The 22,918-nt window shown below is 49.2% G+C and overlaps 1 protein-coding gene across 4 annotated transcripts in view; it reads right to left on the bottom strand.

The window, feature by feature from the left end:
• CAPN3 (calpain 3) overlaps positions 1-6,342 on the bottom strand; it is a 149,596-nt gene extending 143,254 nt beyond the window's left edge. For all 4 annotated transcript variants that reach the window (XM_075330284.1, XM_075330285.1, XM_075330287.1 and 1 more), the window contains exon 1: positions 5,776-6,342. In XM_075330284.1, coding sequence (XP_075186399.1) covers positions 5,776-6,069 — 294 coding nt within the window. In that variant the 5' untranslated portion in view covers positions 6,070-6,342. The remainder of the gene's footprint in view (positions 1-5,775) is intronic.
• Positions 6,343-22,918: the final 16,576 nt, after the last annotated feature.

Raw genomic sequence — 22,918 nt, 5'->3', positions numbered from 1 at the left:
GGGCGGGGCCAGGCCGAGCCCAGCGGCCAATCCGACAGTTGTCACTCTAACAACACTGTCACGGTGACACTGTCACGATGACATAATTTTGGAGCAAGACAGACAGACAGACAGACAGAATAAGGCAATTATAGATATAGATTTTTTAAGTTTTTTAAATAACATTTTTTAAGTCCAAGTGGTCATGGAGTTCTTTATAAGAGAAGCGGAGATCTTGGGGCAAAATCCCCAGGTGGGGAGAGGTGCCAGGGGGGAGGGCGGCGATGCATCCCCTTGCCTAATTATAGTAGACGGGAGTAAACATTGCCACTCTCACCAACCAAGCCAGTCACGCCTACTAACTTGGAAGGAGCTCAACCCTATTGATTGAGGCATTTTAGGCTCAACCCTATTGATTGAGGTCTGTGATTGGCTGCAGCAGGCAGGTGGCTTCAACATATATTTTTCTGATGATGCAGCCAATCACAGGATGCAATGGTCTATCAGTTGTTTGAATGGTTATGACTCCCCTTTTGCCGGCATAAACTAAGGAGCAGCCTGCACAGAATCCAGGTGGGTTCGGTTAGTTGATAGTGACCGCGATACTGCACAGCCGCCTCCCATTCAAATCAAGAGGTGGAGGTGCAGTATCCATCCACGTAAACTATCACAAGATGGAGCATCTTCCAGCATTTCCGGCCACTTGCTGTTGCCACCAGCACCGGGAATAGCTAATTGGCGGGGGTGCTGGGTGTTGGACAGTGGCCAATCAAACATTGGTGACCTATCCTAAGGATAGGCCAGGAAGGTAAAAGTAACCTTTTTAAAGGGAAGCTGTCACCAGATTCTTGTGTTCTAAACCAAAACTACCACCTCAAGCAGCTCCCAACAATTAGCATACATGGCGGAACATTTTATAAAGATATTTGTGGGGTCTACAGGGGGGGGGTCAGGGGAGAACATGCACCTTTATAGAATGCAGCACATGTGCGGCTAGTTTTGGCTTAGAACGCAAAAATCTGGTGACAGATTCCCTTTAAAGTGAGAACCTCCTGTTCAATGTATAAATTCTCTAACAGGGCGTCCAGAATTGGATGGTCTTCTTCATGCCTTACTTGTTAGGGTTTAGGGGTGGCGATTAATCTTGCTGCCTGAACTTCACAATTCGTTAAGAAGCAGTTTTTTAAAAACTAAGGCTCATTCTTCAGCCCAATATGGACATCATAGATGATGCTACCGTATTCAGGAACCTGGGAACCATCATTTCATCTCATTGAGTTGATAGGCCTGACAACAATGATGCCCATACATCAAAGCTGAACTTTGATGAGGTCATAAGTCAGCAGAGAGGAGTTTAGAAAAATAAAAGGTAAAAAAGTTACAATTTCTCATTGACGGAGTCACCTTCACACCATTCTGCAATCTGCTATGTAGAGTGATACACAGAGGCAGAAGCCAAACAGCTCAATAATTTTAATGAAACAATTACGAAACTGGTTTTATAGCAGAAAGAGCATGAAATAAAAAAAAAAAAAATTGGGTAATTTTTATTTAGAAACTTAAATAAAACCTCGAAATAAAAAAAATTAAAACCACCCGGTACATTACATATGATCTAGAGATGCAAACATAAATTGGCTAGAAAAGAATGCAAAAGGGCTATAAAACAAAAAACACATCAAGAATTTTCATTAAAAAAGCATTGTGGCCATCTACCCCTGCTGAGACGTCCTAAAGCCAGAATAAGATCATTTTCCTTTTACTAGAGAGCAGTACATTGTAGATAACATGAAAGTAACACTAAAAGATATGGTCGGATATAAACTTTAACCCTAAGCCTTCGAGCTACATTACATGTAATGTGGTGTAAAAAATCTATTTACCCATCAATCTTTATGTCACCTTCTACTATATACAAAATACCTACAAGAGAAAATCAGCCAACAAAATCTCAATATCATCATTTTAGGTCCAATTTATCTTATCCCTAAATTAGACATGAGCAAAGGAAGAAAACGATATACCCACAAGTAGACCTTGTCATCACAGAAAGATGGTGCAGGAGAATATGGGACTTTTGACCACAGTAGCTAAATACTTCTATGGTAAATGAGTGACATGTCATTTGTAAAAAAATCATGTTTGGTCATGGGACAACCGAAAGGTTAATAATTTGGCTTAACCTTTGCTTTACCATTGAGTCACAGGAACTAGGTCTATTATTCTCAGTGGTGACAATCAGAATGCTTAGCCAAGTATGGTGCAAGTCAGGCCTGGTGACATGGGGTCAGAAGCATCTGTTGTTCTCTTTCCACACAAGACATGTCGCGTTTTCTAGAAAACCCTGAAATGTACTAGGCATTGTCCTTTTTTAATTCAAACCTTACACACCATTGTCATTGCATTCACACCTTACAGGAACATAAACTATAAGTGTAGCACCCCTGAAGCCATCAGGGAGCTACAAGGTACTGCATCCCCACCAGGATGCAGGGCTACCCCAAGGGACCCAGAAGACCAGTGCCGGTATGAACAAACCATTCCAGTTAATCCCTGTTTTTCCCCTATTTCCCCAAAGACTGGTGACAGGTAGGGTTGGACCCAACGGGTGGCCACCTAGGGGTGGAGCCGATCCAGTCCACTAGACGACCAGACGACCAGGTGGGAGGGGTCAGACAGTGGAGAGACAGTCAGTCAGTCAGTGACAGTGAAAGTGAGTGGGAGCACTGACAGGAGTGTGACGGTGACCTGAGGGCCCAGTGTAGTTGCCGGTGGAGTACGGTGGAGTACTCCGTAACCATAGCACCGACGGGGTACAGAATCCTAGATCAGGAAAAACGCTCCAGGCAGACATGTTAAAATCTGCACAGTGAGGGGACCATCCAGGTCCTCACTGACCTTGAAGTTTGGGACACCGTAGCGAACCGGACCAGAGAAACCGACCCCACAGGGTTCACGCTACCGTCATACGGACTAAAGTTGAGAGACTACCAGGAGGGGACCCCCAGACACTCCAAGCCACGGGGACCCACCAACCAGAGAAAGGTGCAGGGGAAAGAAGCCACCGGGTCACTACACTGGCACTGGGACTAAGGTGACCAGCGGTCAAGACCAGTCTTCCTCGGGTTACCAGTTTCCATCTTACTGTGAGTAAAGGAACCAGTTATACTGCAACCCCTGTGTGGCCTACCTTCTTTCTGCGCCCATTAACATCATCTATCCTCTGGGGCCTGGCCCTACTTGCGGAGGGCCTAACATCCAGGCTGCCACTAATACCAGCCCCAGTAGTGAGAATTGTGTAGCAGCGACTCCACTAAATAGCCACAACCCACAAGTGGCGTAATGATATAAACTTTTACCTAATCTCCCCTGTAAATATACCCCTTTTAAAAAGCGTCCCCAGGGTCACGGAAGCGGGCAACGTCCACCCAGTGACATCTCCCCAGCAATACACAGTTCGGGACAGAGTACCCCATAGCCCTGGGTGACACAAGAATTTAGCTGACTGTATGTGCAAGGACTGGGATTTTAAAATCTTCTATACATTGTATTCTGTTGGGAACCAGTATTATTAGGAGATCTACTTCCAAAACAATTATTTGCCAACACAAGAACTTATTTTTTTCATCATCATCATGTATCATTTACACGATGCTGTCCAGCAGTGCAATTTAGCTCAACAATCAAGAAACCATTAGAATACCCCTTGTAGACATCTTCTAGAACAGAGGTCTCAAACACGCGGCCTGCATGCGGCCCCTCAGGCTGCTTCGTGCGGCCCCCAGGCCTGTGCTCCTGTTGACTATCGCGGCCGGTGCAGGAGCCGCCCACAGCCACTGTCTGCGCTTTATGTCAGATGAATGTTTTGCCAGCGATGTGTGCTGAGAGTCAAGCGCTTTGTGCACAACTATTCCTCCAATGGAAATTGCCTGACCTCAGCTGCTAACCCCTGATTGGCGGACGGCTACAGCTGCATTGGAAACATTGTGCACAGAGAGCTTGACTCTGTGCGCACAGCGCCAGCAAAACAATCATCTGACAAAGCGCTGACAGTGGCTGCGGGAGGCCCCTGCACCGGCCGCGATAGTCAATGGGGGCACGGGCCTGCAGACAGCAAGAAGCAGAGATAAGGCAACCGAGGGAACGAGGTACAGGTGAGAAGAATGTTTTGGGTTTTTTTTGTGTGTGAGTATGTGAAGAATATATATAATATATGTGAATAGATGGCGCTGCGCTAGAGTTTGTCTCCATTCCTGTAGAGATAATATGTGAAGAATGGCACATAAAGGGACCAATATGGGACATAACTACAAGCAAAGGACAAGGGAAGGGCACAAGAAGGGTACATTACTACAAGAAGAGGACCTACATGGGCAGATTAGTAAAAGGGGACAGTGATGGGACACATTACTACAGGATGGCCACATTACTATAGGATGGAGACATTACTATAGGATGGGGACAAGGTGAGCACATTACTATAGGATGGGGACAAGGTGGACACATTACTATAGGATGGGGACAATACTATAGGATGGGGATCATTACTATAAGATGGAAACATTACTACAGGATGGGCACATTACTATAGGATGGGGATAAGGATGGACACATTACTTTAGGATGGGGACATTACTATAGGATGGGGACATTACAATAGGATGGGGACAAGGATTGGCACATTACTATAGGATGGAGATATTACTATAGGATGAGGACAAGGATGAGCACATTACAAGATGGGGACAAGGATGGGCACATTACTGTAGGATGGGGCACAATACTACAATGGGACAAGGATGGGAACAATACAACTACATGGGAAACATTACTAAAAGATGTTGGCCAAATAATTACTATATGGTGCTAATTGTAACACTATTAGTTACAAGAAAGGGATAAAATGTAAAACAAATAAAATTAAAAATAAGGCATGACATTTTTACCATCAAAAATGTTTGTTTTTGGGTTTTTTATATTTAAACAAAGAATGTGCACGTTTGTATTAATAAACAAGTGTGTAAAAAAAAATATATGGTACCAATAAAAATGTCGCTTTGTCCTGCAAAGAATGCGGCCCCCCCAAATTATTTTTTTTCCTCTGTGCGGCCCATACACCCAGCCGAGTTTGAGACCCCTGTTCTACAAGATCCTTAGCTCTTGTGTTTCAGAACTTATATATTGCAATCAGTTTAGGTTTGATCTAGACCAGGTTTTTGATATTTTCCAATTATTTTTTAATGGAGGCAGAGCTAAAGTTATGATCCATTAATGGTTCCAAAACATTCGTCAAACTCACTCAACAAGTGAAACACAAAAACATCTCTTCTTCGTCTTCCGGGTAAGCCGAGTCATTTCTTCAGAAGAACTTTAGTAGTGTCCCACTGGGTACTATCAATTGTCTGGTATTTTAAATTGCAATAGTGGTGCTGCGGACCTGGTGGCATCCTGATTAGTCTTTATTGGTAAGGATTTCAGAAACTAATGCACTTCATGACCACAAGTTTAATTTCTCAAACCTCAGCATCTAAGAGTTGTTTGGAAACCAACACTGCAGTGATGCAATATATACATGGTTACTATCCACACAGGGAACTATATGGATGACATATATCCATAGCTTCCTACAGATATATACCGCTAGTGCCCAAATAAGTAATCTTTGGGAAAGATTATTAGTATACCAAATCAGGTCTCAAGGATTTACATTTTTCAAATGTAATTTTGAGTGGTTATCATCACAAAGAGGTTCCGCTATAGCTTCAAGCTCACACATATAGTCAAAAAGGTACTTACCGGAGGGCGTTTCCATTCAAACTTGACAGGATAGGTCTGACTATAGAACAGAGAGCTGTCATTTGGTGGAAAATCTCGATCTTCGAAAAGAATCTTTTTCTCTAGGTATTTGTCCCGGAGCTGCTCAAAGTTCTTTTCTTTTCCAGCTATAATGGGCAAGTTCCTGCTGAGGATGGCGGAGTAGATGCCTCCACCGCCAACACCTCCTGGTGCCGCGTCATTGGTACTGCTGGTGGTGACGGCTGAGCCAGATTCAGACGGCTGTACTACCTTGGCAACTACTTCTGAAGGCATGAATAATGTGTGTCTGTAGAAGGGAGTGCACAATTATATAGACACACAAGTTTTGCAACTTGTGAGAGAAGAGGAAGCTCCTTGGTGATGCAACCACTCTCCTACAGGGTGGTTACTGTTTTATTTTAGTTTGACATGCCTAGGAATTAGGCAAGAGAAAACCATTACTTCCAGTCTTCTTCCCAAGAAAATCCACAAGTCAGCTTCAGTGTTCCTGCACGAGCTTTGGAAGCAGGTTGTCGTGTGAACTTTAGAAAGCGTCTGCCTCCTCTGCCCTGGTGCTCTGAAGAAGTTCCTGCCAGGAGACTAAAAATAAACAGCGAGGCTCTTACGGATTCCTCTGATCATTACATGGCCTTAGGGAACATATGTTCAGTCATAACTTGCCTTAATTGAAAGGTGTATTCCAGCCTGTTACCAGCTTTCAATTGGAAATCTTGTTATGGCTTTTTCTATGAAGTGATTCCCATCAGCTTGTTTTGCATAACCCGTATATCAGAAAATTATGGGAATTGTGATCATTTACTGTAATACAATACAGTTTACAAGATTTTGTACTTTTTAGTGATGAGCGAGTGTGCTCAGCACTGCTCATTACTCGATCAAGCATTGGGGTGCTTGGGTACTTTTGGAGCTCAGCTGAGTATCGCGGGTGCACGGATATTTCGTCCATGAAACAACTACCTGTCACGCTAAGTATGGGGAAATGCCAAGCGAAAGGGAAGGGAAGGGGGAGATGGTAACTCCTGACCAAATCTACTGCTGGGCCCTGGTTCTCTCATCACCCTAGATAGGTTCCAGACCTATTCGCCAAGCCGGATACCTGACCCTAAGTTGATCTGATCTGTGCCCTAGGTAGGGAGCAGATGGGATGAGCTCATGTGGCGCCCCTGAGGCTTCCGTCGCTACAGGACATTGCACCCCATCCAGCGGTGTGATGCCCCATTCTGGGTGAGGAAAGGAGTGAACACCGGTCCCCTGGTAAATCTACACTACACCCATTGTTAGGTACACACTGGGACCAGGGATAGTGGCAGCAACCCTCCCATGCTGCATGCTGGGAGGGGCCGTAAGACCCATCCCTGCTCCTATAAGGTACAGCTTAGAAACTGGGGAGGTGGGAGGAGCCACCAGAAAGCAGACACTGAAAGGAAGGTCAAGTTTGAGTAGTCTGAGAGAGAGTGGGGAAGGAGGAGGAGGTCTGCAGGAGGCAGACGAGAAGGAGAGAAGGAAAGACAGCTCTAGTCAGTCAGGAGCTAAGAAGAAGAAAGTGACGCTTCCTGGTGAAGATCCTGGGACTCAGAGGGTCCAGGTGACACCAAGCAGAGAGAAGAAGGGATCCCAGGGCCACGGATAGCTGTTGAGCTGTGCTGGCCTGTTCCACAGGAACATCGGTGGAAGGATCGAGCTGCAACAGGGGACGGTCCCTAGAAACCGGAGGAGTGCAAAATTATCTCCAAACAGTAAAAACCGAGGGCCAGGGAAAGTTGTAAACTCCCCGGGCCATAGCCCACAGCAGAACCTCTAGAAAGGGGAAAATCATCCGACAGGTGACTTCCCAGCCTGGAGGCTGTAGTGGAGGCCGAGCAGGTTCATCCTAAAAGAGCTAGGCTTAGGAAGACAGCTGAAGACAGAGACACCTTATAGAGAAGGGTACCGGTTTTTGCTCCAGAAATCACCCAGAAACGGCGGAGGTCCCTGACAGCGGGTTCCAGTCGTCTGAGGTCACCAGTGAGCTCCTACCAGGACGTGTGAGTAAAAAACTTGAAACTGCACCCTTGGAGTTGCCTCTGTTATTCCGTCTGCTTAGACTTCCACTACACCATAGACTCTCACGAGCACCAACTGTGCCCCGGGGCACCGCTCCACCTGTGGGGAGCAGTACCACCATTGCTGCCATATCATCACCCCGGAGGCCTCATACAGCAGCGGTGGCTTTATAGCCGCATACCACAGGTGGCGTCACGAACACAAACTTTATTCAAACCCCAAGTATCAAGCCATATTTAAACTGACACCCACCAGGGCCACGGAGTCGGGCCCCGCCACCACTGACGATCCCCGGACTAGTCCGGCCCGGCACCGAGTGTCCCATAGCCCTGGGGTGGGCGAGTCACTCTTTTGTCAACCCCAAGCAGCTCTAAAGGACATATAGGGATAACAAACAAGGGAAAACCCACAAACAATTTATCAATAGTTCTCTTAGGGAGAGGAACTGCAACAAACTTGAAGAGTCTTCTGTTGTATGTGTCGCGGGTTTTGGGAACGCCGCTCGCCTCGGGGGATCGCTGGCGCTCGGGCCCGGTGCTTCTGCTCCTCGGTGGCTCGAGCACGGGGCCGGACCCGGGGGCTCGAGCAGCGACTCCTCGCCCACGAGCGAAAAGGGGAGGTTTGGTGGTGGGATGTCTGTTGTGACGCCACCCACGCGGTTGTGGTGATGGTGGGCACCACCGCTGCTGGTGAGGGGGGTGACCGGGAGCGATGGCGGGGAGCAGCTGAGGCGTTGGCCCCTCCGTGGGTAGGGGCAGTTGGTCCCGGGGCCCCGGTTGGGAGGATTGGTTGGTGGGTAGGGGATAGGTGCAGGTGCCGATGTGGGGAGGCAGCGCAGATGCGGGGCAGCGTTACGGTGCAGCGCTGTGCCGGATGGCACTGGTGTACTCACTCAGGTAGTCAATGACAGTCTCTGGTAAACCAAACGGCTGGATGGACGGGGCCCGCAGTCGGCTGCGGTATCTTCACTCTCCCCGGACGGGTTGATAGTGGCTGCCGTTCCCTGCACCTATGTGTAAGTGTTTGACCCCTATGGATTCCCACGGGTGGTCCGCTCCCCAGCTTGTACGTGTTGGGAGAGCCCGTTTTGCCCACAGGCGCTGGCCCTTGGATCTCTGGCCGTTGGCGGTGGCTCTTATCCGGACGGGTTGGGCTGTTGCCTTCTGACGGGACTTGGTTGGGAATGAACCCCTGAGGTCCAGACCGCAATCAGAGAATTTGACCGTTACGGCGGCTTCCGAGCCTAGTCGGGGTCTGAGTACCCTGCCTTGGTGCTTGGCTTCAATCCGCTCCCCTGTTCATTACCGGCGGGCCAACGCCCGACCCCGGTCCTACAGTTCTGCAGACGTCCACCTACTCCTGCAGATGGCCACCACCGTCTGCCGACCTTGCTGATGGTGCCTGGGCTCCGACCCAGACACACACAGTCTCTCCTTCACTCTCTCTACCGCCTCTCAACTTCAACTCCTGAACTTGACTGCAAACTACAACTCAACCGACTACTTTTCCCGCCTCCAGGCCTGTGAACTCCTCGGTGGGTGGGGCCAACTGCCTGGCTCCGCCCCACCTGGTGTGGACATCAGACCCTGGAGGGAGGCAACAAGGGTTTTTGTTTGACGGGTGTTCCTGACCAGGGGAGGGTGTGTGTGTGTGTGTGTGTGTGTGTGTGTGGGGGGTGTTATTCTGTGACCTCTGGGGTCCAGGGCGTCACATATGCAAGCAGCTTGCCTGCATTAAAGACTTGATAAAAATGTATGAAATATCACCAGCAACCGCATATAGAGGTTACATTTGGTTAGGGACCCGATAAATAAGAGATTACCGTGAAGTGGTTATCGGGCAGTAATGAATTGATCAATAGATTAGCTAAATATATCTCTTTTTCAACTAATCCTCAGCAGTCATGCAATGTCATATTTTTGAATTTTTTTCAATTTTTCATATGACTAATTGTGTTTTTCATTTCTTTATGTATCATAGAGCAGTTATGCTTATTCATATTTCTCTGAATTTGGTGTGCAGCTTTCACTTTATATAGATTGTGTATTTTTTTAGCTAGCACCCTGTTCACATTTGCAATGGTGTTCCAGCAGTCTTTTTGATTGAAATATCACCAGCACTGAGTAATAGGAAATTAAGGAATATATAGACAACAAAAAGCACTGATGAACAGCAGCTGACAGGCTGAACAATGTCCCAGAGTGCTAATGGAATGAAAACCAAGCAGGCAGCAGTTTGTGCAGCCAAATGCTGTGACTTTCTATAGTCAGACACCACAGGACTGTGACACCAGTGACACTACCACAGCGCAGAGGCTCGCTTCACTGCATGATGTATGCAGGCACCCCAGGATGAGCCATTCACAATCTCTAAATGTATCTCCCGGGGGATAAAACAACGTTCTTGGATGTAGTGTGACCCCCCCCCTCTCCCCAAAAAAAAAAAAATCCCCATCCCTCCCTTCCGCAGGAAATGCTCACTTTATGGATGGCTGTATGTGGGTGGAGACCCGAACTGCTCTGTGATTTTCCATAATGCTCATTACTCGCGTCAAGCTCGTCCCAGCATCTGCGCAACTCGAATCGAGTAATGAGCATTCAAGCATTTTAGTAGTTAGGTATGGACCTGTGAAAGCGCCCCTACAGGTGCGAAACGGTACCATCGTCCTCATGCTCCCCTCCCTCCACTCCCTCATGTCTGTTACACCTGTCAACATCGAAAAATAAAGCTGTCTGAAGCTACCTGCAGAGTGCTGCCCGCTCCTTTATTTTCAAGCATTTTAGTGCTTGCCCATCAGTAGTCCTTATACCTCTTTAATAACTTGTAAAAATGACCAGCCTCAACAAAAAACAGAGGTCAAAAATATCAAAAGTAAAGGTGGTGTCACACACAGCGACGACGACAACGACGTCGCTGCTACGTCACCATTTTCTGTGACGTTGCAGCGACGTCCCGTCGCTGTCGCTGTGTGTGACATCCAGCAACGAGCTGGCCCCTGCTGTGAGGTCGCCGCTCGTTGCTGAATGTCCTGCTTCATTTTTTCGTCGTCGCTCTCCCGCTGTGAAGCACACATCGCTGTGTGTGACAGCGAGAGAGCGACGAAATGAAGCGAGCAGGGAGCAGGAGCCGGCGTCTGGCAGCTGCGGAAAGCTGTAACCACTGTAAACATCGGGTAACCAAGGGAAGACCTTTCCCTGGTTACCCGATATTTACCTTCGTTACCAGCCTCCGCCGCTCTTGCTGCTAGTGCCGGCTCCTGCTCTGTGCACATGTAGCTGCAGTACACATCGGGTTAATTAACCCGATGTGTACTGTAGCTAGGAGAGCAAAGAGCCAGCGCTAAGCAGTGTGCGCGGCTCCCTGCTCTCTGCACATGTAGCGACGTTATGATCGCTGCTGCATCGCTGTGTTTGACAGCTAAGCAGCGATCATAACAGCGACTTACAAGGTCGCTGTTACGTCACAGAAAATGGTGACGTAACAGCGATGTCGTTGTCGCTGTCGCTATGTGTGAACCCAGCTTAAGACAATCAGACTATCGTCATAAAAAGACCTATTGTTTAAATCAGGACAATGTGTTACATGTATTTAAATAAAATGGGCTTTTTGTTTCATGTCACAAAATATTATAAAAACAAAAAAAACACCCCCCTACGAAACCTTTAAGTCTTCACACTGACCACCAGGGCTATTTAAGACTCCTACTTTCTCATACAGTGCTGGTTCTCTACTTTCAGGAAGACATTTCAGGAGGCTCCTTATCATCAAAGGCAGGATTACACTGACAGGCTACAACTCTATACACAGTTGATATCAGAAGGTCCAGCAATCACAATAGGTGATGTAACAACTTTCCTTGAGTCTAAAAAAAGTACATACCAGCGGCCAGAGTGAAAGTTGCAACAGTTCCTGTTTTTTTTTGTTTTTATTTTTATTGATTTTGCATATCACAGTATGTATTAGAGAAAAAAAAACAAACACTGTCAATATTATATGTATAAATTTAACACAAAAACCCATTTTAAATGGAACCTGTTGCCTTTTTCGACTCTATGACATCCCTGGGCTTGTGTCACAACCTGTACTTTATCACACATTGCCAAAATTCTTTTTGGGAGTCACTGAGCCCATGCTCAATTAATCTTCCCAGGGGTCTCATATACAACTGAGGCCTTGTCTCTCATCACTGACTGGCATGGGCTTCATTCATATCTCATATAGTCTCTGACCAACCTTAGGCCGGCTACTGGGCTGTCATGATAAAGGCCACAATTAGGCCTGTCGTCTTGACATCACTATTGTAGGCTTTGGTTTTCCCCTAAACCACTTGTCCCCGTGGAGAACTCTAGTCTGCTCTCGGTACCATCTTCAATAACATCTCACCATCCCTCACTCTACACCTGAGGGGTATGGTGGGGACTCCATCGAATGGACTATAATTCAGCACAACCTGGCTTGCAGTTATTCCTACTATCTAGAAATCTAATCTTCCCACTGTGGTAAGGCCTGAGCTATAGGCCATTTGTCCAGATGTAATAAGATTATCTGTGTGTGTGTATATAATTAAAGCATAGATGTCATTGCATATTTATCTATATATCTGTATGACAATTGCATAGACGCGATAATATGATTTTAAGATGTGTGCTCAGGAATGTGTTAACCAAGATGAATAAGCCAAAATGTACATTGAACAAAGTATTCATAACACACTGATTGTATTCAGAACATGTTGGTTCTCACCAGCTGGGATCTGAAGCTGGAGCTTTCTCTCTTACAATACTTATTTGCAATACATGAGCCAGAAGCTTGCTTTGCTCAAACAGTAAATACGTCTTGGCGAGATCATTGTTGTCTGATTCATTTATATCTGCGCAGATCGATTTGAAATCCGCCTCTGTGACCCTGAGAGACCCCATTTGTGGTTTCCCCAAAATTCCCAACCTTGAGATCTTGTCTAGTACTCACTCCTGCTCTTGGCGGGAGAATCCCTTTTTCTATCTTCCTCCGACAGTCACGCAACTCACTGCCGCCAGTCACTCATCCTTCCATGGTACAACATGCCACACATTCCTCTTCAGTCAGTCCCTCATGTAACCCCTTGTTACCACCTCCCAGTGAAGATCTGGCACCAATTTGCATAAATAATACACATTTTATAAATCAATTACCAGCAGTATAAATCTATACTTATCAAACTTAAGGCAGCATGTTCCAAAAGGTATTATACCAACATGGCGGTAAACCAAATATAGCAACAGGTATATAGAAAGAAAGAAAGAAAAAGTCCTAAAAAAATTACTTTTAATAAATTTATCACTAAAAATGACCTGGGTCCATTTTTAAAAACAGCACATAAACGAACATCGAGCACCAAATCTGGACCACAAAGCTCAAAAAGGGTCCAGAAAACTGCTTGTGGCACAATAAAAGAGAGAAGACCACAATATTCTGTACTTGACCCCACAGAGTTTAATATCTTATTTATGGACCAACACTCTAATCCCAAGGTCGATAAGTTTATATTGTTATTAAATATTAATAAACCCACGGGCACCACCCGTATAGGTAAATGTATCTAGTCTAGTATGGTATCAATACACACACCACACTAATCAATACTCGACCCAGACAGAGTTTAAGATCCTATTTATGGACCAACACCTTACTGATAAGGTAGATAATATAGTGTTAACAAAGTTCCATTAACCCATGGGAACCTCCCGTAAGGGTAAATGTATACTAAATATAGGGGCAGTACATCATATATACTGTATATACATTGAGGAGAGCAACCTTTTTCCTCATAATGCTTATTACAGCAAACCAACCATCTTAATAAAGGAACACTCTCACCCAAGTAAGCAGCAATGATCCCAGTAGTACTCCTTTATGGCCGGGGCCACACGGGGGACTAGTCCGATCCTCGAAATGACAATCGGCTCTCGCTGGCAGCACAGCGGGATCAGAGTGTAATTGCAACTGAGCTCGGATCGTGCGATCAGACCACAGCTGCGGGGGGCGAGCCGGCACTGAGGAGGGGTGGACAGGCGCTGCGGAGGGGAGGGATTTATCTCCCTCTCTCCTCCGTTGCCGGCTATAGCCATTCTCACCCTGCACTCGCGGTACACCGGTGTACTGCGAGTGCAGTGCGATTTTTCTCTCGCCCCATAGACTTGAATGGGTGTGAGAGAATCTAGGATCGCATTACAGTTGCAGCATGCTGCGATTGTTTTCTCGGTCTGATCATGGGTGCTGACACATAGGCTAATATTGGTCTGAGTGGAATGCGCTGTTTTATCGCATTCCACTCGCACCGATTTTCATGCAGTGTGTCTTAGGCTAGGTTCACATTTCTGTTAAATTGTATCAGTCACAATCCGCGGCTCTGGTAAACAACGGAATCCGTTTGGCGGATTCCGTTGTTTCCCATAGACTTGTATTAGTGGCGGATTGCGTCTGTTGACCTTGCGTTGCATCCGCTGCGCCGCGGTCAGTCGCTTTTGGACTGATCGCCGGGCGGAAACGCAGAATGTAACGTTTTTTTGGGCCGTCAAAATTAACGCACCGCTCAGGAATCTGTCAAGCTTGTAATGTTTGTCTATGGTGCTGGATTCCGTCGTAATCCGTCTTATGATGGAATCCAGCGCTGAATTGTGTCATGCTCTACTGAGCATGCCCAGCATGTTTGTCACACCCACTGGGCTGTCCCAAACACAAACGGATCATGACAGATGTGTCAAAAAACGGACGCACAGCGAATCTAACGGACGCGATGGATCAGTTTTTTCACAGGATTCCTGTGAACAGAATCCTGTGAAAAACACATCCGTTGCGTCAGTTGACATCTAAAAAACAATGGATCCGTCGCTGACGGACCTGACGGCTTTAAAATAACGGAAATGTGAACCTAGCCTTAAGGCTACTTTACACGCTGCGATATCGGTCCCAATATCGCTAGCGTGGGTACCCGCCCCCATCTGTTGTGCGACACAGGCAAATCGCTGCCCGTGGCGCACAACATCGCGCAGACCCGTCACACATACTTACCTGCCCGGCGACGTCGCTGTGACCGGCGAACCGCCTCCTTTCTAAGGGAGCGGTCCGTGCGGCGTCACAGCGACGTCACTGAGCGGCCGCCCAATAGAAGCGGAGGGGCGGAGACGAGTGGCCGGAACATCCCGCCCACCTCCTTCCTTCCTCATAGCGGCCGGGAGGCAGGTAAGGAGAGGTTCCTCGTTCCTGCGGTGTCACACATAGCAATGTGTGCTGCCGCAGGAGCGATGAACTACATCGTTACTGCTGCAGTAACGATAATCGAGAATGGACCCCCATGTCACCGATGAGCAATTTTGCACGTTTTTGCAACGATGCAAAATCGCTCATCGGTGTCACATGCAGCAACATCGCTAATGCGGCCGGATGTGCGTCACAAATTCTGTGACCCCCAACGACTCCGCATTAGCGATGTCGCAGCGTGTAAAGCCCCCTTTAGGCCTAAATCCTGGAGTCTCGGTCAAGGCACGATATCAAAGATGACTAAGATGCTCCCGACGCGTTTCTTCTGGGCAGATTCATCAGGGGAGCAAGAACCCTTGCGCATGAAAATAGTGCCACTCTCCACCAATCCACATAGTCACCATTTACTGGGCTGTAAAAATTTATGCCACATAGAGAAAACACATCAAAATCACTCCATCCATTACACAAACATATTGCAGCAATCAGAGTGACTTCTTAACAATTCCACACTTCCTCAGCTCATTCATAGTGTGCCATAGCTGGTTCCTGCTCACAAATCACCAAATGGACAGCAGGAACAGCGTTCTGTCTGGAGAGAGCAATCATTTCCGGATCCGCTCCCTCATACAGCGTCATCATTCATTATCTCTCCATGCTGCTGTGGAACGCATGGCGTGAAAGCGTGGAACACATGGTGTGAAAGCGTGACATCACCATTCACACACCGACAGGAACACCTCTTACTATACAGGCTGCAAAGTGGGACACATACTGTACAAGTGCTCCACTATACCGATACATAGTGCAGTCACCTCCATAGCTGAGATGGAAGTGCTTGTGTGGCGCCCCTGACCTGGTCAGGCACCACTGAGTACTGCACTCATGCTGAGTACAATACAGGTAATCCAGAAGGATGACCGAGGTGTGACTACACAGGCGCATAGTAATCAGGTCTCACACATCTACCTTTGATAGGGACTCCTGGGAAATCCAGGAGGGGGCGGGCCTCCATGTCCACTCAAGGGGTGTGGTTGAGAGCCTGGTTGCTAAGTTGCGTAGACAGGCACAGAGGGAAGAGGAGTAGTGAGTCAGTCTGAAGTGAAGCTGAGGGAGAGAGCAGTCACAAGGAGGAACCCTGCAGGCTGTCACTAGTCAGACACCGCAGGCGCAGTGGCGACTGGCAGAGGAGAAAGGGCTACCTGGTAGTGCCGCCTGAAACATTACCTAGGGCCAGGAGGGCTGAGAGGTGGTGGATTAAGGGGGCTGCTTTGTAGACGCTGCCCGCACGGGTTACAGGTACCCATACCTCCCAACTTTTAAAGAAGGGAAAGAGGGACAAAGTTTGCGGCGCGAAACAGCAATTTTTAGGCCACGCCCTCTAACCACACCCATTTTTACAAACGGCCACACCCATATCCCCTCCCCATCTACACCCATCCAGCAAACAAACTGCAGAAGCTGTCCGTGATCGCTCTGAGCCACCACAGATCAGCAATGTGCAGAACAGGCAGGGAGTTAACTACAGGGTGTGCAGGCGGCTAGGACCCAGGAGGAGAGCTGAACAGGGTGTGCAGGCAGCTAAAACCCAGGAGGAGAGCAGAACAGGGTGTGCAGGCAGCTAGGACCTAGGAGGAGGGCTGAACAGGGTGTGCAGGCAACTAGGACCCAGGAGGAGAGCTGAACAGGGTGTGCAGGCAGCTAGGACCCAGGAGGAGAGCTAAAAAGGGTGTGCAGGCAGCTAGGACCCAGGAGGAGAGCTGAACAGGGTGTGCAGACAGCTAGGACCCAGGAGGAGAGCTGAACAGGGTGTGCAGACAGCTAGGACCCAGGAGGAGAGCTGAACAGGGTGTGCAGGCAGCTAGGACCCAGGAGGAGGGCTGAACAGGGTGTGCAGGCAGCTAGGACCCAGGAGGAGAGCTGAAAAGGGTGTGCAGGCAGCTAGGACCCAGGAGAAGAGCTGTACAGGGTGTGCAGGCAGCTAGGACCCAGGAGAAGAGCTGAACAGAGTGTGCAGGCAACTAGGACCCAGGAGGAGAGCTGAACAGGGTGTGCAGGCAGCTAGGACCCAGGAGGAGAGCTGAAAAGGGTGTGCAGGCAGCTAGGACCCAGGAGGAGAGCTGAACAGGGTGTGCAGACAGCTAGGACCCAGGAGGAGAGCTGAACAGGGTGTGCAGACAGCTAGGACCCAGGAGGAGAGCTGAACAGGGTGTGCAGGCAGCTAGGACCCAGGAGGAGGGCTGAACAGGGTGTGCAGGCAGCTAGGACCCAGGAGGAGAGCTGAAAAGGGTGTGCAGGCAGCTAGGACCCAGGAGAAGAGCTGAACAGGGTGTGCAGGCAGCTAGGACCCAGGAGGAGAGCTGAACAGGGTGTGCAGGCAGCTAGGACCCAGGAGGAGGGCTGAACAGGGTGTGCAGGTAGCTAGGACCCAGGAGGAGAGCCAAACAGGTTGTGCAGGTAGCTAGGACCCAGGAGAAGAGCTGAACAGGGCGTGCAGGCAGCTAAGACCCAGGAGAAGAGCTGAACAGGGTATGCAGGCAGCTAGGACCCAGGAGGAGAGCTGAATAGAATGTGCAGGCAGCTAGGACCCAGGAGGAGAGCTGAACAGGGTGTGCAGGCAGCTAGGACCCAGGAGGAGAGCTGAACAGGGTATGCAGGCAGCTAGGACCCAGGAGGAGAGCCAAACAGGGTGTGCAGGTAGCTAGGACCCAGGAGAAGAGCTGAACAGGGTGTGCAGGCAGCTAGGACCCAGGAGAAGAGCTGAACAGGGTATGCAGGCAGCTAGGACCCAGGAGGAGAGCTGAATAGAATGTGCAGGCAGCTAGGACCCAGGAGGAGAGCTAAACAGGGTGTGCAGGCAGCTAGGACCCAGGAGAAGAGCTGAACAGGGTGTGCAGGCAGCTAGGACCCAGGAGAAGAGCTGAACAGGGTATGCAGGCAGCTAGGACCCAGGAGGAGAGCTGAACAGGGTGTGCAGGCAGCTAGGACCCAGGAGGAGAGCTGAACACGGTGTGCAGGTAGCTAGGACCTAGGAGAGCTGAACAGGGTGTGCAGCTAAGGGTATGTTCACACATCAGGTTTTTGCTGTGCGGCACAATCCGGCGCCTTGCGGGAAAAACGCATCTGTTTTTTTTTTTTGCCGCCGAGTGTGGTTTTTCCGCATAGACTTTTATTAGCACCGGATTGTGCCGCATGTACTTGCGTTTGATCCGGTTTTTGCCTGATGCGGCAAAAAACATCACTCCGGTGGCCGCACAGGACGCAGAGAGGAACGTTTTTTGCCAGCGGCAAAAAAATGCATAGCTCCGGGTGCGGCGCTGTGCGGTATGGTGCATAATGAAAGTCTATGCGAGCCGGATTCGATGTCATGCTTCAAATGCCGGAAGCATGTACCGTATCCGGTTTTTACTTCTGAGCATGCCCAGAAGTGATATCAATTCATTGCTTGTCAGAAAATCAATCACTCACTCTCAAACTCTCTCACTCACTGACTGACTCACTGACTTATTCACTCACTCTCACCCACTCACCGATCACCGGCGCAGGGCTGCACGGCTGTCACACTGCTCCGGCGGCTTCTCCTGATTTGAAAATGCCGGCCGCTCATTATTCAATCTCGTATTCCCTGCTTTCCCCGCACACCGGCGCCTATGATTAGTTGCAGGCAGACACGCCCCCACGCTGAGTGACAGCTGCCTCACTGCAACCAATCACAGCAGCCGGTGGGCGGGTCTATATTGTGCAGTAAAATAAATAAATAATTAAAAGAAAAACGGCGTGCGGTTCCCCCCCAATTTTGATACCAGCCAAGATAAAGCCACAGTGCTGAAGGCTGGTATTCTCAGGATGGGGAGCTCTACGTTATGGGGAGCCCCCCAGCCTAAAAATATCAGCCAGCAGCCGCCCGGAATTGCCGCATCCATTAGATGTGACAGTCCAGGGACTCTACCCGGCTCTTCCTGAATTGCCCTGGTGCGGTGGCAATCGGGGTAATAAGGGGTTAATCATGGCAGGCATCTATGAGACACCCCCAATGATTAACCTGTAAGTGAAAGTAAATAAACACATACACCCAAAAAAATCCTTTATTTGGAATAAAAGACAAAAAAACACCCTTTTCACCATTTTATTAAAATCCCCAAATACCCCTCCAGGTCCGACGTAATCCACAGAGGTCCCGCGACGCTCTCAGCTCTACTACATGAAGCTGACAGGAACGGCAGTAGAACACCGCCTCTCTCTATCAGCTCCACGCAGCAACTGAAGGGAGTCACGCTGTCAGCGGTGACGTCACTGAGGTAATGCCGGTGAAGATGCGTGCAGGGTAGTGCCGGCGTGTGCGGTGATAATGCGTGCGGTAGTGCAGGGGTGTGCGGTGATGATGCGTGTGAGGTAGTGCCTGCCTGTGCGGTGATGATGCGTGCTGGGTAGTGCTGGCGTGTGCGGTGATGATGCGTGTGAGGTAGTGCCTGTCTGTGCGGTGATGATGCGTGCTGGGTAGTGCTGGTGTGTGCGGTGATGATGCGTGTGAGGTAGTGCCTGCTTGTGCGGTGATGATGCGTGCTGGTTAGTGCTGGCGTGTGCGGTGATGATGCGTGTGAGGTAGTGCCAGTGTTTGTGCAGTGATGGTGGGGTCTCTGTCTCTCTCTCAGCATAACAAAAAAAAACAAACAAAAACAAAAAACGGATCCGTCCCATCAGTTTTTTCACAATCTGAGACGGACCCGTTGCATCAGGCACAAACCGGATTGTGCCTGATTGGAAAAACTGATGTGTGAACTTAGCCTAAGGCTGCTTTCACACATACGGTTTTTGCCGTGCGGCACAATACGGCGCTCTGCAGGAAAAACGCAACCTTTTTTTTTGCCGCCGGTTGCGGTTTTTCCTGCATACACTTACATTAGTGCCGTATTGGGCCGCATGGGCTTGCGTTCGGTCCGGTTTTTGCCGCATGTGGCAGATTTAGCCGATGCGGCAGCCAGATGGAACAGTGCCTGGCATGTTTTTTTGTCCAACAAAAAAACCCGCATCGCGCCGCATCCGGCCGATGCGGCGCGATTTGCAATGCATGCCTATGGACGCCGCATGCATTTTTTTCCCACTGTGCATGCTCAGTAGCCTGCCGCAAGCGGCAATAACCGGACGGGCCGCATGTAAAAAACTTATGCAAAGGATGCGGTTTTGTCGCCGCATCCGTTGCATAAGTTTTAGAGCCGGATTGGCAAGCTCTGCAAAACCGGTGGTGTGAACTTAGCCTGAGGCTACTTTCACACATTGAGCAGTGCGGATCAATCCGGCTGTGAAACCTGTGCAACGGATGCGGCGAAAACACCGCATCCTTTGTATAAGTTTTTACATGCGGCCCGTCCGTTTTTTTCCGGTTGCGGCATGCTACTGAGCATGCGCAGTGGAAGAAACCGCATGCGGCGGCCGGATGCGTTTTTTTCCGCATCGTGCCGCATCCAGCGTCCATAGGCATGCATTGAAAAATGCGCCGCAGCGGCCGGATGCGGCGCGATGCGTTTTTTTTTTGCCAGAGCAAAAAACGTGCCAGGGAACGTTCCATCCGGCCGCGGCATCGGCTAAATCTGCCGCATGCGGCAAAAACCGGACCGAACGCAAGCCCATGCAGCACAATACGGCACTAATGTAAGTCTATGAAAAAAAACCCGCAACCGGCGGAAAAAAAAAACGGTTGCGGTTTTTCTGCAGAGCGCCGTATTGTGCCGCAGAGCAAAAACCGGATGTGTGAAAGTAGCCTAAGATGCAGCAGCTCTGCCAGGCAGGAGATCATGTGGTCGGTAGCTGATAGAAGCATTGCCAATGCTTCTATCTTTGCATATTACCGGCCAGTGCTGTCTGTGCACCTGCAGGAGAGGACACAAGTGGTAAGTACACACTGTCTTCTCCCCAATGTCCTGATCTATCGTGTGCCTGCAGCATTGAGAAGCAAACACTGCACACACGATAGATCAGAGAAACAGCTGGAGGAGCACAGGCTCCGGACCGGAGGGGAGGGAGGGGGAGGGAATCAGCGCTGGGGACATTCATTACCTTAGCAGCAGCAGCAGCAGCAGCACAGAGACTAGCGCGCTCTGCTCTGTAATGCTCAAGACACGTGTTAGGATGGTAGGAGGGAAAAGCAGCGAGGCGGGGAGAGAGTGGGTGGGCGGAGCCGGGATAAAGACCTCCCGCCCGGGGCAACGAGGCAAACTTTGCAAAGCGTGATAGTCCCGCTGTATCCGGGACGGTTGGGAGGTATGGGTACCCAGAGCAGGAACCTATTTATTAGGCCTGCTAAACTTGCAGGTGGAGAGGCACTTAATGCTACTTACCAAAACACCACAGAGTCCGGAGCCACGTAGCAACGAGAGGGCCCATAGTTCACAGGAGGCAAGCAGCCGGAGTGACCTGGTCCAGGCTACAAGCAGACAGGCCGAAAGAGGGGAGAAGAGGCTGAGAGCAACTTCACTGGGTGACCCCGTAGGACTCCAAGTCTGGGTCACCACAAACAACAAGGGGCTAGGAAGCGAGCCAGTAGTCACCCTCACCAGTCAGTCTGAAGGAGCCTGTTCCCACTTGGTGCATCACAGCTACGCCCGGGTTACTCACCCTGCCATCAACTGTGAGTAAAAACCCTGAAAGACATCTCTGGACTGAGACTGAGTTACTCTGCGACCTGTGGTTCTTCACACCCACACTGGGCCCTGGGGCCAGCCCCACTCTCGGGGGGCTACAGCACCTAACTGCACCTACCACCAGCCCCATGTGCTACCCGACTGCAGTGGCGGTGACCCTGACCGCAATACCGAGAGTGGCGTCACGAATCATTTCCCATAGAAGTCAAGCTGATCTGTGACCAGAGGATCCCTCCACGTGGTGTCCCTGAAGGTAATGCAGCTTTGCGGGGCTTCACACTTGCACATATAAACATAGTTACAAGTGGGAGGAGAGGAAAACAAAAACGCTTTCCAGCCCTGGTATCAATAGAATAGCAAATTGAAACCAAAGGATATGTCCTCTTACCAAGCAGTGCAAAATAAAGACATCATCGCAGAGGAAATGACCCTCATAAACAATTAGATAGTAACAGAAGGACTTTACATTGTTGTGTTTGTTCTTTTTGCAGATAAGTATACAGAAAATAGCCACTGCTACAGAGTGAAATCAGCAAACTCGGGGTTAAATCAGAGCAATAAACCTCCTACATTAATCTCCAGTGTAGTATCTCACAGGCACCACCCCTTATTGTAGCACACCTGAAGCCATCAGGGAGCTACAAGGTACTGGATCCCCACCAGAATGCAGGGCCTACCCTCTAGGGACCCACAAGACCAGTGCCGGCCGCCTAGAGGTGGAGCCAATCCAGTCCACTAGCTGACAAGGTGGGAGGGGCAGACAGCGGACAGTCAGAGACAGTAGACAGTCGGAGTCAGACAGTGATCGTGAGCAGATGCGCTGACTGGAGGACTGAACAGTGACCTGAGGGCCTAGGCGGTTAGTTGCCAGTGTACGGTGGAGTGCTCCCGGAACTACACACCAACGGGGTACAGGACCCTAGGTCAGGCAGAAGCTCCAAGCAGGCCTGATAACACCTGCACATTGAGGGGACCATCAAGGACCTCACTGATCATGAAGTTCGGGACTCCGTAGCAAAGGGAGAACCAGGGACAGGACCAGAGACTCCAACCCCACAGACTGTAGGTGAAACTCAGCATCATCCGAGCAGTTTCTCCTCATGCGAATGAATTGCCCTTTTGATATCCCTTTCTTTTGGTTGTAGGGATGTGCAGTGTCCCACTGTAACAGGGCATTAGTAGATGTTTTCTTCCTAAATGTG

This window comes from Anomaloglossus baeobatrachus, chromosome 12 (assembly GCF_048569485.1).
Source record: "Anomaloglossus baeobatrachus isolate aAnoBae1 chromosome 12, aAnoBae1.hap1, whole genome shotgun sequence".
Classification (NCBI taxonomy): domain Eukaryota; kingdom Metazoa; phylum Chordata; class Amphibia; order Anura; family Aromobatidae; genus Anomaloglossus; species Anomaloglossus baeobatrachus.
Note: the sequence above shows the minus strand (reverse complement) of the source record. Positions and strands in the feature narration are given on the sequence as shown.